The following is an 18,047-nucleotide window of genomic DNA, read 5'->3' as shown; positions in this document are numbered from 1 at the left end:
ACCACACCGGTCTAGCACGCTGACTAGCATTCACAGCTAGGTACAGTCCGATGCCCACACCCTGGCATTGGAACACCGTACCATAATCACCTCACACTCTTGTCTGAACGTGTGCTAGCGCCCAGCCCCCGGCGCAACACATTTTCTTAAACCATAACCGACGCCATCCCCGGCTCGGCATCGAGAGGCAAGTTCAGTTGCATGGTGACAGACCTCTCCACCGGTCTAGCACAATCAGTAGCATGCTAGCGTCCAGTCCCCGGTGCAGCAGCGCAATAGCGAAACGACCACTACCTGTCCCCATTCCCTGGCGCAGCGTAGTGAAACAATAAATAAAGAGCACCTGTTTACCCGTGCCTTTTTCCGCTTCACAAGTGCAAGGTGCTCAGCCCCCAGCACCAAAACATTTGTATGGCCTCAAGCTTCAGTGAATCAGATTGGATTACAGCACTGTGAACAAGCAGTTCTCTTGTGTGTTCTCTCCATGACACATAACATTAACTGATTGTGTGTTAATAGGCTACAATAATTAATACAATAACATTAACACAATTGGTAAGTATGGCCTGGTGTGTTCTGTGTGGTACACCCATGGAAGTGAAAGATCCACATGATCGCTGCCCCAGCTGCCTGGAAATTAATCATCTCAGAGAGGCTATGACTGATCCATATGTGCATTGTAGCCTGCTCTCCATACAACAATGGCAGGCACGATTAGCAGGCATTAATGGAAAAGAGGACTGCCTTCTCTCTTCTCCTCCAGCTCAGGAGCGCGCAGGTAAGCACCCAGTGGCTTCGCATGTTCCCCCAAAAGTGAAAAGCCCAAACGTCCACAGGAGCTGACACGCAGGGTAGATCAATTGACAGAGAGTGTTGCACAGATAAGAGAGATGTTTATTAGTATGCATTCACAACATGCGTCACAGCCTGGCTCTCAGACAGAGGATGAGGCCCCTCTGCCTGCTTCACAGCCAATCCTGCCTCCATCTCCCCTACACAGAGAGGAGGATATGGTTTCTCTTGCTGCCACAAATAGCTTGTTTCCTTTGGGCAGAGATTTTTCATTCCCAGACGACCATGTTGCCTTCCACTCTCCTGCTACAGAGAGTGGCAGGGAGTCAGAGGACGAGCCAGAATCATCAGTGGTCAATGCCACTCTAGCAGGAACTATTCAAATGGCCCTGGCAAAGCTTAACATAGAACCTCTTCCTCAGAGTCTGGTGCAGACAAACCGTCTTTGCCGCTTATCCACATACAGCAATGATCTCTTTGTCCCTCACTGTGAGGACTTTGTTAAGATGTTTACTGAGGCACTAAAGGAGGCAAATACCAGCAGAATGGACCATCCCACTAGACTGTTGGCTTCCATGGCAAACCCAGGCTCTGCAGGCCTGGGCCCCATGCCACCAGTGGAGTCAGTGGTGGTGTCACTGGTTGCCCCACCTGATGAAGCCCTTCGTGCTGACCCGCGGTGCCCTAGCCCAGACGCGCTGACAATTTGGTGTGTAGAGCTTATAACACTCAGGCTACAATGGGGCGGGTCCTGAATACCATGGCCCATCTACTACTTGCATTGCAGACAACCCTACAGCCAACCTCAGATGCGGCTGCCTCCGAGTTGATAGACACTGCTCTTCAAGGCGTGGGGGCAATGACTAAGCAGTGTGGTAAGTCTATGGGACTGCTACTCCAAGCCCACAGGCAGATTTGGGTAGCACAGTCCCCTCTTCCTGATGCAGCTAGGAATGTCTTGTGCCAACTACCCTTGGCCCCTGGGCAGGTGTTTGGCCCAGCAGCGCAAGAGGCTCTAAACCACCGCCAACTTGCTTCTGAAACATGCTCCCAACATGTGAAACCGAGACCTGCTTTCAGGCGACCTCAGGCATTGCCACCACCTACCTTTCGCAGCGCCCCTTCCTACCGCCACCATACAGCAGCAGCCTTCCAGCAGCCTCAGCGAAGGCAAACAGAACATGGCTTTCCCCAGCGTGGAACACGTGGCAGACCCCCTACCTCTTTTCCAAGGGCAACTCACAGCCGTCCCCCCAAAGCTGCACACCACCTACAGTCACGAGACTGATGGTGCACGGCCGGCGGCAGGGCGTTTTACTCCTCAACAGCTGGAGTACTGGGGCTCAACAACGCCAAACCTGTGGGTCCTGAACACCCTCAAAGGTGGCTATCGCCTTCAATTTCATCGCCGGCCTCCTCTAAACTTAGGGCTACGTGTCACGCATGCTCAAAGCCCGGAAACACGTTCTGCCTGACTATCGGAAATTCAGTCCCTCTTAAACAAAGATGCCATAGAAGAAATAGACCCCCAGACACGTCGGGGTGTGTTCTCCACCTACTTCGTCGTACCCAAGAAAGATGGCGGGCTCCGGCCAATACTAGACCTACGCCATCTAAACACTTACCTCAAGCAGCTGCCCTTTCGTATGCTGCGTACTTCGGACGTGCTCCACTCAGTGGAGGCGGGAGACTGGTTCATTACAGTGGATCTATGAGATGCGTATTTTCACATACCCATTCATCCTCAGCACCGTCTCTTCCTTCGTTTCCATTTCGAAGGTCGCTCGTTCCAGTTCAAGGTGCTTCCTTTTGGGCTATCACTGGCCCCCCGGGTCTTTACCAGGTGCATGCGCGAGGCCCTGTCTCCATTACATCGCCAGGGCATCCGCGTCCTACCCTATCTGGACGACTGGCTGCTTTGTGCACAGTCCCCAGAGCAAGCAAGCGCGAATGCTTAGATACTACTCAATCATGTTTCAGCTCTCGGTTTGACGGTGAACTTCGAAAAGAGCACACTGGAACCGACTCAGACCATCGACTTCATAGGCATTCACCTGAATGCAATCACGTTACAAGCGTGCCTGACTCAGGGAAGAATTCGCAACATACTGGGGCTGGCCACACGAGTCCGGTCGAGTCAGACCGTCCGCTATGGCCTGCTGCTGCGTCTTGCAGGGATGTTGGCGGCTGCAACACCTGTTATTACATTAGGCAGGCTTCATCTCCTGCCTTTTCAATCATGGCTGAGGGCCAAGAGACTCACAGCTCAGACCCAAAAGCGTGTGCTGGTGTCAATGACACCAAAGGGCATTGCCTCCCTGAAGCAGTGGGCACTGAGATCTTTTCTTCTGAGGGGAGTCACACTGGGACCACCCCCAGCTCAGAGGGAGGTCATCACCATGGATGCCAGTCAACACGGCTGGGGCAGAGTGTGGAATCACCAGGGGATTCATGGTGTGTGGCAGGACAGGTTCCGGTCCTGCCACATAAACTACCTGGAACTGCGGGCTGTCTGGCTGACGCTACAGCATTTCAGAGGACAGCTGGAATGCAAACATGTCCTCATTCGGTCGGACAACACTCCAACAGTATATCACATCAACCACCGGGGGGGGGACGAGGTCCTCCTTGCTGAACACCCTAACCAGGCAGATCTGGCTGTGGGCGGATGCACACCTGCTATCTCTGAGGGCGATACATGTGCCCGAGAAGAAGAATTGTGTAGCGGACACTCTCTCTCGGGGTGGGCCCCTCATGGGGGAGTGGCGCCTGAATGAGGAGGTAGTTCAGATGATTTGGAAAACATACGGACAAGCGAAGGTGGACCTATTTGCCACCAGAGAGACAACCCACTGTCCAAAGTGGTTCTCACTGTGGGGCGAGCCTGGGTCCCTGGGGCAGGATGCGTTGGCCCATCAGTGGCCAAACCTGAGGCTGTATGCGTTCCCTCCGTTCCCACTGATATGGCAGATACTCGAGCGCATACGGACGACCAACCAGCCTGTGCTTCTGGTCGCGCCATACCGTGTATACGGTCCCTGGTTTTATCTTCTGAAAGCACTGTTGGCAGGTCCACCCAGCCCTCTACCAGTCAAGAGAGACCTGCTGACCCAGTTGAATGGCAGTCTGTGGCACAGACACCCTCAGAGACTGAAGCTCTGGGTCTAGCCCTTGGGGGCTCATCCGGCATACAGGAATGTTCACAGGGGGTCAGGAACACTCTTCTAAATGCTCATTCTCCATCTACACGCCTGTTGTATAGTGGCAGATGGAAATATTATTCAGCATGGTGTTCTGAACGCAGTATTGACCCAGTGGCTACTTTGAAGAACATTTTGGAATTTCTGCAGGGCCTTTTGGAGGCTGGTCGCTCTGCATCGACCCTGAGAGGATATGTGGTTACGATGTCAGCCTACAGGGGTCCAATTGATGGGCACCCTATCAGGGCGCATAAGATGATTGTGACCTTCCTGAAAGGTGCAAAACGTTTGAATCCACCTCGCAAATGCGTCGTACCTCAGTGGGACCTCCATATTGTGTTGAACAGTCTCTGTAGCCCTCCATACAAACCTCTGAGGAGTGCTGACATTAAGTGGCTTTCAATGAAGACTGCTTTCCTGATTGCAGTGGCCTCAGCGAAAAGGGTAAGTGAGCTGCAAGCACTCTCCGTCAGCCCACTGTGTCTGCAGTGGGGGCCAGAGATCTCACGAGTAACATTGTGGCTGAACCCTACTTTTCTACCTAAAGTGTTGGGTCCAGATTTTGTTAACAGACCTCTGATTATTCCTGCTTTGGATCCTTCAGATAATACACTGAACATGGACCTTTGGCCTGTTAGGGCAGTTATGCAGTATGTGACAGCCACAGCAGACTGGCGAACCACTGACCAATTGTTTGTGTGCTTCAGTGACAGATGTAAAGGAGCGGCCTTGTCTAAGGATAGGTTGGCTCATTGGATTATAGACACTATATCTTACGCTTATTCTTCTACAGGCCATGACATGCCGATGGCAGTGAAATGTCACTCCACTCGTTCTGTGTCTACCTCTTGGGCTGCCCTGAAGGGTGTGAGTCTATTGGATATTTGTTCGGCCGCAACCTGGACGTCGGCCTGCACATTTTCCAGGTTCTACAGGATAAATGTTGCTACTAGTTCTTCATCATGCATGCAGGCTGTGTTTAGCGCTGCTCCATCTGTTCATTAGCTGTGGACAACAGCAGTTCCTTTCATGGTAGGTGTGAGCTTTACAGCCTCCACCAGTTCTTGATTGTTACAAATGCAATAATAGAAGTGTAACTAATCTGACTTGTTCAATAAAGTGAAGTCAGTAACATAACACTAGTCTGTGGTGTTTTTTTCCTTTGTTATGTCTTCTGTATTAGTTGGGCCCTCGTGACAGCTTGGACACAAGTCTTCCACACAGTCTAAACTGCACCATCTGGTGGTCTGGAGACAAGGAAGTAGAACGCTGGTTACGTAGGTAACCGTGGTTCTACGACTAGTGGAAGACCGCTAGATAGACCAGTCACTCGGGACTCTGGTTCTGGCGAGAAAGGCTCCAGGCAATGATAGACATGCGTGCTACTGTTTTATCATTTAGGGCACATCACATCATACGTCACGAGTTGACAACTTGGGTATAAATTTTCGGCAAGAGATGCGGCTCGCGCAAGGGGTTTCACACAGTCTAAACTGCGCCATCTGGCGGTCTTCCACCAGTCGTAGAACCATGGTTACCTATGTCAGCCTTTCTCAACCAGGGTGCCGCGGCACCCTGGGGTGCCGTTTGGCTTCGTTAGGGGTGTCGTCAAAAAATTATATATTCTAACACTGAAATAAATAAAATGAATTAAAATTCCAAAAAACGATAGTTACACTAATGCAGATCATCGCCGCTTCATGCATCATCAAAATTTGTCTCATGGCCCCCTTTCCCATGTCATAACATCACTGCCGGGGTCAGCATGACTGCGTATATTTTATATGCGGGTGCCTTGAGAATTTGCATACTTCTGAAGGGTGTCGTGACTGAAAAAAGGTTGAGAAACGCTGACCTACGTAACCAGCGATTTAACAAGAAATCAGAGCTCTCTTTTTACAGACTGTCAAAAGCTAAAGATAAAAAGAGAAGAAAATGGAAGTAGAGGCAAATGTTTATAAAATGTTTATTAAGAAAAGGCCTAATTGTTATCAACTTTTTTTTTTTTCATTTTTAATAAAAGGAGGATTTTAGATATTAGGTTATTATATTTTATGCCAGCCTTTAAAAATGTGGGTAAATTACTGTCGGTTATTAAGAAAAATAAACAAGTTTTTTTTTAAACAAAAGTCATATTTAAGATTATAAAGAATAGTAAAATAAACGTTGCTTTTTTATGGTAATACAATTTTCTTCATTTAATAATTTTTTTCAAAAATATTGTGGGGAGAATCATATCATGAACCCAATATCATGAATTGAATCAAATTATGAACTGGGTGAACGTTGTAGGGGGAAATTAAGGGTTGTTTTTGGGTTTGTTTTCAAAACGCTGACATATAATCGTCATGTGATGTCCACAATACCAAGACGGCAGAACTTATTGTGAAGCTGTTTTCTGGAAGAAATATTTTAGTTTCATAATGGTCTGCTTTATAATATACACATGAAATATACATGTATACTGCTGAAACAAGCCAAAAATGGCAGAAATGACATACAAGCCATGGATCAGTGTGCGTGTAGTGTCATTTTGTCATTTTCGTGTTTTACTGTAGACGGGAAACTTTCGAGAAACAAACTAAAAGTCTAGTCTGGTCAAAATATAAAAACAGCATTTTAAAAATGACTCGTGCTAGCATGCAATTCTTTCAATGTATAGGTATTGTCTTGCACCGTGAAGATTTATCGAAAATAACAGACGTCACCTCACCTGCGGAATGACGATATCAGCCAGAGCTTTAGAGAGCCTATAGATCTCCATGGTGTTATCCAGCTTAAGTGAGCTGTTGTGCTGCACATCGTATTTGATGCAGTCGTAGATGTCAGGGATCTTACTGATGTTGTAGCGTCCGTTTTTCATCTTGAAATCCTTCTCCAGTTTGGACCAGCGACGGAGCATCAGCTCCAGAGTCTCGCTATGGTACAGCTGGATGTCTGAGTGAGATAGATTGAGAGAGACAGAGCTCTAATACGAGCTGGATAAGACCTGAAATCTTACTTTATCCATGTTGTTCTTGCTTTGTACCTGCTGACTTGGGGTCCTCCATCCTCTGTCTAATCTGCAGTGTTAGGTTTTGGATGAGGGAATAAACTTTATCGCACGTCTTCACTGGGTTCTTGATCATCTGCATGGACTTCACTAGTGAGGTACTCGTAGTGGGAGCCAGCTATCAACAGAAGAATGACACAAAAATGAAAATGCCAACAGGGAAATCTGGGGCTTGAAATAAGGATAGAAAAAAATATTTTAAAAAAGGTTGAAAAGTAGTATTTCACCCTGAAAAGTAACAGGATGCTTAAAAAGTACATTAGAAATGCATTTCAACAACTCAATTACAGAGAATAAAGAAATGTGAAACATGCTTTCTCAAGGCTGTGCTCCATTGAAAAGCATTGAAAAAACTTTGATTTTTAAAAAACCTTCAGCTAAACACACACTCCAGGGCAAAAATGCCCTTGTAGCTCACAAATCGCTGTACTGTTTTTAAAACTCGTCCTGTCATTTGGAAACAATCCCAAACCTTTTCATAGTCTTCAAAGCTGAAGTCTCTGTCCTTCTGCAGGATCTCGTGAAGTCGAGCTTTAACTCGCTGTTGACAGCTGTTCAAAGAGTCGCTGTCGCTGTCCAGCAAACCATTCATGTTGGCACTCTTCACCATCTGCACCAGGATAGGGGTCAGCTCACCCTCCAGTGCCAAGAGACCCTGCAGATTCAAAATAATTTGTACATGTGAGTGACATAAAAATACCTCTGATATTATATGAAAAGTAATATAATAATATACAGAAAAAAAGCAGATCATGCAACACACACTAAACATAATGCTCTTACCAATCCTAGTTAGTATTGGCTAACAGCATCACCTAGCTATCTATGAAGGCAAGTCAAATGAAAACCATACTTTTTTTTTTATTTTGCATTGTTTCTTGCAAAAAGGTATCACAAAAGTGTCCAGTTTTTTCACATAACCTCCATTTCATTCAATGCAAGTGTTCCAGCGTTTCCAGATGCACTATGTAGGTGATCCAGTGATCTAGTGAGGTTACAGATTGCACCCAACTTAATGCCCCTCCATTACCCTTCGCCTTCCAAGCAGGGCTCGACATTAAGGACTGCCCGATTGCCCAGGGCAAGTGAAACATGCATTTGGGCAAGCGAAACATGTCCCCGACATGTCCGACTGGGCAAGTTGGAATGAGCATATATTACAAACTAGCACCACAAAAATGAGGCTTTTTGATCTTTTATTTCAGTTCATAAAACCATCCCTCACTACGTATCCACCATTATGTCTTGGCTGTTTTCTTAGTCTCGGCTTCATTTACTGCTTTGCAAGTTATTTTATATCCCCCCGCTGTTGTAGTATGGTACGCATACTGTTTATAGACCCCTTGTGCATGACGTCACGCGTCACATGATAATTACAGCTGGGGTCAGACAGACACCATTTTTCATGCAAGCAAGGCTTAATCTGTCTTCAATATGGTTAATTTTTGCGCTGTTTTTGCTTGTTCAAACAGAGAAATAGATAAAAGGCATTACCGTCTTCCCGCTATCAAGAAAAATGTTAAATGGAAGCAAATGCTTCAAGAACAACGAGGAAATGAGTGGTTCAAGGATATGAAGAGAGTAGCTCAGCCTGAAAACTCCAGAGAAATTCACGATTGTATTGAAAATGTATTTTACAAAAAGAAAGTCGGAAGTGAGGATGGAAGAGTTTGCTTAAGAATCTCGTTTTATTTTTTTCTGCTCGCGTTCGAGTTAGCTCCTTCATGAAAGTGTTTGATTTTCTTACAGGTGAAGCCGCTTCCTTATTCGACACAGAAAACCCAGATTGGTTTCAAACAACTCGGGCATAAAAACTCAACAAGGAGCGACATGCGCAATAAATCCTGAAAGAACAGAACAGATTAAGAGCAGAGAGAGCTGGAGCTTTTTTTCTGTTATCAGAGGAACACAGTCCTGTGCGAAATATATATATATCGGTTTTATTACATTTTTTGTTACATCATCCACTTCTAGGTTTATTAAAAAATAATAAATTACATTAAAACAAAAAACCCCATGCTGCATCATTTCAGACCGGCTGATTCAGTTACAGTTTGCCAGATCTGTATAAAACACCCATAACCTACACACTAAACAATTTTAAACTCAAACATTATCCTGTCTGTCATGACGCAGCACATTTTTTTTTGTTTTTGTTTTGTTTTTAAACCTAGAGGTGGATGATATAAAAATAATAATAATAATAATAATAATAATAATAATAATACACACACACACACACACACACTCAAACACAGTACTGTTCAAAAGTCTTGGCACCCTATTGTTTTCTTCATACAAACTTTGTTACAGATTTCTATTTTATGATTTCTACATTATCAATTAATGAACCAATAGTCTGAGAGAGTTCTACACAAACACACTGAACTTTACAACAGCTGCATGCATCTCATCTCTAGCCGCTTTATCCTTCTACAGGGTCGCAGGCAAGCTGGAGCCTATCCTAGCTGACTACGGGCGAAAGGCGGGGTACACCCTGGACAAGTCGCCAGGTCATCACAGGGCTGACACATAGACACAGACAACCATTCACACTCACAGTCACACCTACGGTCAATTTAGAGTCACCAGTTAACCTAACCTGCATGTCTTTGGACTGTGGGGGAAACCGGAGCACCCGGAGGAAACCCACGCGGACACGGGGAGAACATGCAAACTCCACACAGAAAGGCCCTCGCCGGCCCCGGGGCTCGAACCCAGGACCTTCTTGCTGTGAGGCGACAGCGCTAACCACTACACCACCGTGCCGCCCTAGCTGCATGCATGTGAAATGGAAATAAATCGACTAAGGCAGGAAAAACTATTTTGGATATAACTGCTATTGTCTGTTACAAATAAAAAGTAACCAGTAACCAAACTTAATCTCATCTCATCTCATTATCTCTAGCCGCTTTATCCTTCTACAGGGTCGCAGGCAAGCTGGAGCCTATCCCAGCTGACTACGGGCGAAAGGCGGGGTACACCCTGGACAAGTCGCCAGGTCATCACAGGGCTGACACATAGACACAGACAACCATTCACACTCACATTCACACCTACGGTCAATTTAGAGTCACCAGTTAACCTAACCTGCATGTCTTTGGACTGTGGGGGAAACCGGAGCACCCGGAGGAAACCCACGCGGACACAGGGAGAACATGCAAACTCCACACAGAAAGGCCCTCGCCGGCCACGGGGCTCGAACCCGGACCTTCTTGCTGTGAGGCGACAGTGCTAACCACTACACCACCGTGCTGCCCCACCAAACTTAATAATAAACTTAATCAATAACCAAACTTCAACTCAATGTGTGATCATTTTATGTTGCAATTCACAACTATTCTATGGCTTTCCTTTAATTAATTAAATAAATAAATAAATAAATGCCACACTCGCAAAATAGGGGGCAAGTGGAAATAAATGCCATACTCGCAAAATAGGGGGCAAGTTAATGTCAAGCCCTGCCAAGCGTGTATTAGAAAGAATCAGTATCTGAATTCCATCAGGTGCCCGTAGCACACGTCTATGTACTTGCATTCACACTCCCTTGCATTTCTCATGATAAATAATAAGTATAATCTTCCATTTTTCACAATTTGAGTTCTGAAACTTGTTAGCCAGCACCAACAAACACCGATTCCTCTTCTTTCTTCTTCTTTGCCTTCTGTTCTTCTTCATCTTCCTTCCGGATTCACGCTGCCACTTATAAAAACGCAAAACACAAACGATGCTCTCTAGAGGTTTGTCCGTTCTGGGTTACTGCAGAAACATGGCGGGCTCCGTGGAAGAGGAACCGCTCTCTATGTAGATATAAAGGGCTCATGCTAAGCTTACGCAAACACAAGGATTCATAGTTACAGCTAATTATACACTAATCAAATCATACTTCTGAATGCTGCATTTCATTTCTGCTAATAGAGCCCCTGAAATCCTACACAGTACAGCTTTAGCAAAAGTCCAGATTTCCCCAGAAAAAAATAATAATAATTGATTCATTACGTAACATTACATTAATGACATTTAGCAGACTGTCTTATCCAGAGCGACGTACAACAAACTCAGAGCAGCCTGGAGAGCAGTTGGGGGTTAGGTGCCTTGCTCAAGGGCATTTCAGTCATTCCTGCTGGTCTAGGGTATCAAACTGGCAACCTTTTGGTCCCAAAGCTGCTTCTCTAACCATTAGGTCATGGCTTCCCATTCTAATTTATAGTGCAATTTTAAGGTTTTCATTTGACTCGGCATCCTAGATTAGATCCATTACTTTCAGTAATAAAAATGCAAAATATTAGTTTAATTCTGGCAATAAGGCTGTTTGACACTGCTGCAGCTTTGGAGCCACAGTTATGCTGTAACACCACATTATGTTGTAGTGAACGGACCAAAAGCAGACAAGTTTTGTTTTTTTTGTTGTTTTTTTTTTTTTAAAGTTATTTGGCAAAGTGGAATATTTTCAATTTACCGTAACACGTCAAATCTCCTGACATACACTCACTAACAAGAATAATTATTTCACCAGCACTTTGTTCATCTTTGTTTTTCTTGTTTCCTCTCCAACTGGTAACCTGATTGTTTAAACAAGGTAAAACAGCACTTGACATCATGTGGCTCTTTTCTGAAAAGCTGAACTTTTTTCAAGCTCACGTCTGGGTCCAAAAATGTAAAATATGTAAAACGTGCTAGAAGTTGAGAAACAAAATGTGAAAACAAATTGAATAATTTATAGCATATACAGTGCTGCAAAACCAAGGAACGTAAAGAGAGGGAAGAGATTCATTCTGTATGACTGCACAAGTTGATAAACTGCACCTTGGCAAAAGCGGCTGCCGTCATCTGAACCCGGCCCTCATCAGACGCGTAGATCTTCAGATCATGTCGATATGTGCTGTGCAGACGCAACAGGCCACAGCCAGGAAAACCTGCGTAGTCGCCTGTGGGAAACACAGCTACAGTTTTATTCCAAACCAAGACAATACTTTAAATGTAGTATACTTCAACTGGCCACAAGATTTATAGAAAAACAGTCAATCTATTGTAGCTCTGAAAAATCTAGAAATACCGAGTGCATTACAATACAGGCATTTAGCAGACGATCTTATCCAGAGCGATGTACACCAGGTTCACCAATTTTTACCTAATCTGCATGTCTTTGAAGTGGGAGGAAAACCCATACAGACACGGGGAGAACATGCAAACTCCACACAGAAAGGCCCCCCATTGGCCGCGAGGTTTGAACCCAGAACCTTCTAGCTGTGAGGAAACAGTGCTAACCACTGCACCACGGGTGCAGAAAGTGCTTTCGATAAAACCTGGGCAATGTTAATTGTACAGCTAACATCTGAAAAGGGTTAAAAAGTAAAAGACTCCTCACAGAACACTTGACAGAAACACCAGGAATTGCTTAATATTCTTACAGCAGTGAAGCACTGATTCAGCAGACTGCCTGTTTAATTAGCTGTGTTTAAAACAATTGGATTATTTAATTCACAACAAAGTACTTGCAAACCCTTTGAAGAAGCCCTTTCTCTCCCACTGTGAATTTAAAATCACGAAGCCTTTCCTGAATCTCTTCGCCAAAGGATAGTAAGTTTTAGAGAAACGATAAAAAGTTGTGGGTTTCCTGTGGCTGTACCTTGTCCTCCAGGGTACATGCACCTAAATGCTCGACCCAGTTCCTCTGCCTGTACCCTGCCTGCTGGAGTCAACTCCCCACCCCATTTCAGCACCAGCAGTAAGGATGGGTCATCCCTCCGCACGTCTGAAACACATTATACATACACATACAGTTGTGAGAACTGCTAACATATTGTAGACATCGCCATCCATTTGACACACTGGGGGGGGGGAGCTTCTGTATACATAAAATTATAGGCAACAGAGAAAAGTCTTACCTTCCTCTTCACTAGATGTTTTTGGGCAGCCGTGAGGGAGATATGTTAATTGGACCTTGCGATTAATACCTGAAAAATGGCCATACCTGAAACAAGACAGAGGAACTTGTGTTGGTCAAAAAAAGAAAAAAAAAAAGAACTAGAGTCATTTTTCCAGTAAACAAGTCCAGAAGTAATAACAAGATCAATTGTGAGCTACTGCTCACTTACGTATCCCCCCGCTCTCACTTATATCAGAATGCAAGCAATCGAAGGAATATGACACTTATTATGAATGTTGACTTCAACAAATAATTAACCCTGAAACAAGTAAGTAAAGAGCAGTGTCTCTCCTCAGGGATTTCAAACAGCATCCTGGTAAACTGTCATTCTGAAATAGCATTTTGCTTCTTGAAATAGCGTCAAAATCCACGCTATACGTTTTGTAAATACATTCAGTCGGTAAACAGGAAGTCGATGTGCGACAGACCTGAAAACGGTACACACGGTATAGAACCCTAAGCTGAAGCTCAGTAACAAATATCAAGCAGTTGTGATTTGTAGTTGCTGAGAAAAGTGTTACGAACATTTTGTAAATCCCCACTATATGTTTCGTAAATACGTTCAGTTGGTAAACAGGAAGTCGATGTGCGATAGACCTGAAAACGGTATGCATAGCATAGAACCCTAAGCTGAAGTTTGGTACCAAGTGGCTACAATTTGTGGTTGCTGAGAAAAAGGGTGTTTCGGACAGACGGAAATACGGACAGAAAGAAGTAAACCAGTATACCCCCCCCCTCGGAGCGGGGGTATAAATAATAATTATGTAACCATAGTAAAGATGCTTAAGCACCAGGAAAGGATCAGGGATGAGAATGAAAAATATTTAAAAAGTCTGAAAAAAGCTGGGGGGTTGGGGGCCGCAGGTACCCAGTGGGGCCCAGGGGCAGAGCCCCGGTGGGGGCCCAGGGGGCGGGAGCTAATGATTTTTGGCTATTTTTTTTACCCCAAAAACATTAATTTTATCAGCAAAAAGTTGCAATTTATTTGGAAATAAATTCCCCTTCTTGGTGGACTACCAGGTGAAAATGATTAATATGGTACAAGAGACTTGTTTTTAATCAATTCACATTTGATGATTTCAAAAAATCAATGCACCTTTTAATATAAATGAGCCCTACAGTATTATATTTCTGCTATTCATGTCTTTGAATACTCTAATCCTTTAAAATGAAGTGCAAACCAGAAAAAAGTTCTATCATATAATTCTCTTAAGCTTTCTTCTGATGTTATCATGGTAGCAGGAGGTCTTGCATATTAAGCAGGCAACATTCAACATCACTCATCACTTCCCTTTCAACTGTTGTGTGTACTAACTAGGTTTTATCTGGACAGGATGTTGTGTAATGTAATACAGATACCATATGCTCAATTTGAAGATCAAGATGGTGATTTTGAATTAAAGAACAGGCATGTACAATGGGCATTACATATTGGAAATTTTTTTTAAATCAAAAACTATAAGTTCATCTCGGCCTAAAAAATTTGGGCAGACGCTCCCGCGCGGCACATGCCAGCAACCCCCCCCCCCCCCCGGTCCCCCTACGAAATGAGCAATAAGTAGGAGAGTTATACATGGTATCATACCTAAAATTTTATCAGAAACATAGATATGATACTATGATTCTCCCCAACATGCTACATTAGATAAGCTAACCCCATTTATAAAAGATACACACTTATATATGACGTGTATTTGATATATATGTGATATATATGATGTATATTCATACATTGTTACTTTACGGAAATCTTCAATAAGTTTGGTCTTTTCATGCCAGCCTGTTGTAGACCTAAATATAATGCACATGAAATTACACTACTCACCTCAACATGTCTTTTACAATCATTTAAGCCACCATGGGTGATGCTGAAATCACTGTTGCAAACAGTACATCGTGCGAAACTTGTCATTATTTTTGACCCTTATTAGACAGGGATATTCTTTTGTGTAATCTGAGGTGAAGTGGGTTTTGTATTTTCGTTTTTTGGAGTGCGCGCGCTCTCTCTCTGCCATGACGATCCTGTAGGCTGCACTGACTGAACTGAAAACTTCGTCCTCGAGAAAAGAGATAAAAGCCCGCCCACACTGAAAGCTGATTGGCTTATTTTGCTGAGTAATCCAATCAGGATGCTCTTTGTCTAGCATGTGCTACATGAACAGGCACACACGCAGTCTCTCTCGCGCTCCCTCGCGCACTCTGTCATATGCGTGATGCAGACATTAATGTTTCGCGTGCACGCTCTTGCTCGCTTGCTCTAGATTCCGGGAGATATTCTCCAATTTGCGGGCATCAGGGAGCCACTATCAATATGCAGGAGACTCCCGGAACTTCCGGGAGACTTGGGATGTCTGCGTTATAAGGTGACCACAGATCGTTAACCATCCCCCCCACCCCCCAAAATTTCTCAACGGATTTGCATCGATCTCAAAAACGATCATTTTGGTCTGAAAAAGTCAGAAATCCGCCAATCGGTGGAAAATTCTCATCCCTGAAGGATGTGTTTCAGCTTGAAGACCAACCACCATATTTTGTCCACAGCTGAATGGGACCAGTGATGATTACAGAGAACTTCACTTACATCTCAAGGACTGTTTTCAGCTGCTCAAGTTTGGCTTTGCTTTCTTCAATTTCCGTATCATTATTCTGCCCAAGTTCAACCAACAGCTGTCTGGCGATATCTAAAACTTCCTGTTGTGATGAAATGAAGTAATATTCATGAAGTGCATCAGGCAATATACTGTAGATATCCATATGCTACTTGATAACGGAACCTGCAATTAAAACTGCTCAGTTAAAACTTTGTTACCTGAAGTTGCTTTGGCTTTTTTAGTTTCAGCTTTCCACTTCTGTACCCCTCGTATTTTTCAAAGAGGTCAAAAAATCTGAAAGACACACAGTGACCAAGGTCAAGCAGATTGAACCATTTCATTCCATACTGTAGCAGTATGTTTTTGTTTTATTCTGATACTTATTTGCATTGAGAATAAGCAGCAAACCTAACATCAGCTCCAACAATGTCAGCATGCACTTGAGGATTACAGCAAGAAACAGGACCTGTACTGTATCAGTTAATTTTATAGTTGTTGGTCGGCGATGATTTAAAACGGAGCATAAGAAGATAAACACAGAGCATGCACTGTACCTCTGATGCCGAACCTCCATTTTCATCTTCTGCTTGGGAGTTCTGTCTCCATGTCGGATCACAGCAATCACACACCTCAGCTCCATCCTATTAAACATAATATACAGCTGTTATAAAGAAGTAAAACACCCCAGGACTTGCCTTGCTTATAGCAGAGAAAGATAAAATATGCAAACACTGCTTTTAGTACACTTGGCAATAGAGAAGTAAGAAATAAAACAAGACTGGGTGGTCTATTATTTTCCAGCACATCCCGCAGTGCTTCATTCCTCTAACACCATAGCAACTTGCCAATGATTGCATTTTTATTTATTTAAAAACAAAAAAGAAAGAAAACAAGGTCATACTTCTTATCTGTGAATAGTTCATGTTGAGGATCATCCTGTTATTGTTCCCACTACAGCAGTTATATCTAGTTGTTCCCTCACTTTCTCTTGACTTTAATAAGACAGGGAAAATGCTGCTTGGTACAGAGCAACAGCAAAGCACAAAGTCCTTGTCCTTTTCTGTAGAACTGCATTATTTCTGACAGTTACAAAGAGCGGACACTGGAAAGTCCTTTCAAAAATGCGAAATAAACATCTAACAGAAAGCATCATATAACCATTAAATATACTTATATGTGCACACACACACACACACACACACACACACACACACACACAAATATTCACCAAATAACAATTATACTCGTTTCTTTGTTAAACAACACATTTTTGGTATTCGTGTATTAATAGGCTTTGGTTATGTGGCACATCTGCTATAGAAGTACTTGTGAATTAGCTGTTACTATAGAAACCATAACGTGGTACAAGCAGCACATTAACATAACTCACTGATGAGTCTTGCAGCTGGAATTACTGTCATAGTTTTGACAATTCAACAGTATCTTGGTATAATAGTTATTATTCTATCCACATTCACTGGATATGAGCAATCGCACACTCTGATTGGCGACTCTACTACTAGGCTATCAGCTCATATACCGTCCATACATCCATCCATTATCCATAACCACTTATCCTGTACAGGGTCGCGGGCAAGCTGGAGCCTATCCCAGCTGACTATGGGCAAGAGGCGGGGTACACCCTGGACAAGTCGCCAGGTCATCGCAGGGCTGACACACAGAGTCAGACAACCATTCACACTCACATTCACACCTACGGTCAATTTAGAGTCACCAGTTAACCTAACCTGCATGTCTTTGGACTGTGGGGGAAACCGGAGCACCCGGAGGAAACCCACGCGGACACGGGGAGAACATGCAAACTCCGCACAGAAAGGCCCTCGCCGGCCGCTGGGCTCGAACCCAGAACCTTCTTGCTGTGAGACGACAGTGCTAACCACTACACCACCGTACCGCCCCTCATATACTGTGAGTAGAGAAAAACAAAATGGAGGAGCGTGTTGCTGAAACAACCAAGGACGAAATAAAAACTCTACTCGAAAACAAAACCCCAAAAAAAAAAAAATGGACTAAAAGTATTTGATAAGAACGTATATCTTTTTTTTTATTTTTCAAGAATTATTATAGCAGCATTTTTCACAAATTGCTCCTGTCATTTCACTGGTTTGTTTACATTCTAAACGGAAATTATTTTGTTGGACGTTTTGTATAAAGTTTTTATTTATCGATTTTGCAAAAAAATAAAAATGCGCCATTTCTCAAAATCCAGTGAATGTGGATAGAATAAAACATTTATTCTATTCAATCTCATCATACATGGCTTATAGCCAACTCGGTGCTACGTGCCTCGTCAGCTATCAGCTCATGTACGATTCGATTTCATGGAATAACTATTAAATAATGCACTGTCAATAAAGGACATACATTGTTCCGGACGTGGTGGGAACTATGGGAATGTCTTCTGCTTCCAGAGGGATGGACCATGGAATCTGGAACTGAGGAGCTAGCTCTCGCATGACAAT

At 43.8% G+C, this 18,047-nt stretch overlaps 1 protein-coding gene across 6 annotated transcripts in view; it reads right to left on the bottom strand.

Annotated features, from left to right (window-relative positions):
* ppip5k2 (diphosphoinositol pentakisphosphate kinase 2) overlaps positions 1 to 18,047 on the bottom strand; it is a 98,008-nt gene that overhangs the window by 29,323 nt on the left and 50,638 nt on the right. For all 6 annotated transcript variants that reach the window (XM_060908556.1, XM_060908559.1, XM_060908560.1 and 3 more), the window contains exons 10-19: positions 17,950 to 18,047; positions 16,119 to 16,205; positions 15,783 to 15,858; positions 15,555 to 15,664; positions 12,933 to 13,018; positions 12,674 to 12,799; positions 11,851 to 11,972; positions 7,517 to 7,699; positions 7,021 to 7,162; positions 6,706 to 6,929 (exon numbers count right to left, since the gene is read on the bottom strand). The exon at positions 17,950 to 18,047 is cut by the window's right edge and continues 4 nt beyond it. In XM_060908556.1, the coding sequence (XP_060764539.1) occupies positions 6,706 to 6,929; positions 7,021 to 7,162; positions 7,517 to 7,699; positions 11,851 to 11,972; positions 12,674 to 12,799; positions 12,933 to 13,018; positions 15,555 to 15,664; positions 15,783 to 15,858; positions 16,119 to 16,205; positions 17,950 to 18,047 (1,254 nt within the window). The remainder of the gene's footprint in view (positions 1 to 6,705; positions 6,930 to 7,020; positions 7,163 to 7,516; positions 7,700 to 11,850; positions 11,973 to 12,673; positions 12,800 to 12,932; positions 13,019 to 15,554; positions 15,665 to 15,782; positions 15,859 to 16,118; positions 16,206 to 17,949) is intronic.

The sequence above is a fragment of the Neoarius graeffei genome, chromosome 25 (genome assembly GCF_027579695.1).
Source record: "Neoarius graeffei isolate fNeoGra1 chromosome 25, fNeoGra1.pri, whole genome shotgun sequence".
NCBI lineage: Eukaryota > Metazoa > Chordata > Actinopteri > Siluriformes > Ariidae > Neoarius > Neoarius graeffei.
Note: the sequence above shows the minus strand (reverse complement) of the source record. Positions and strands in the feature narration are given on the sequence as shown.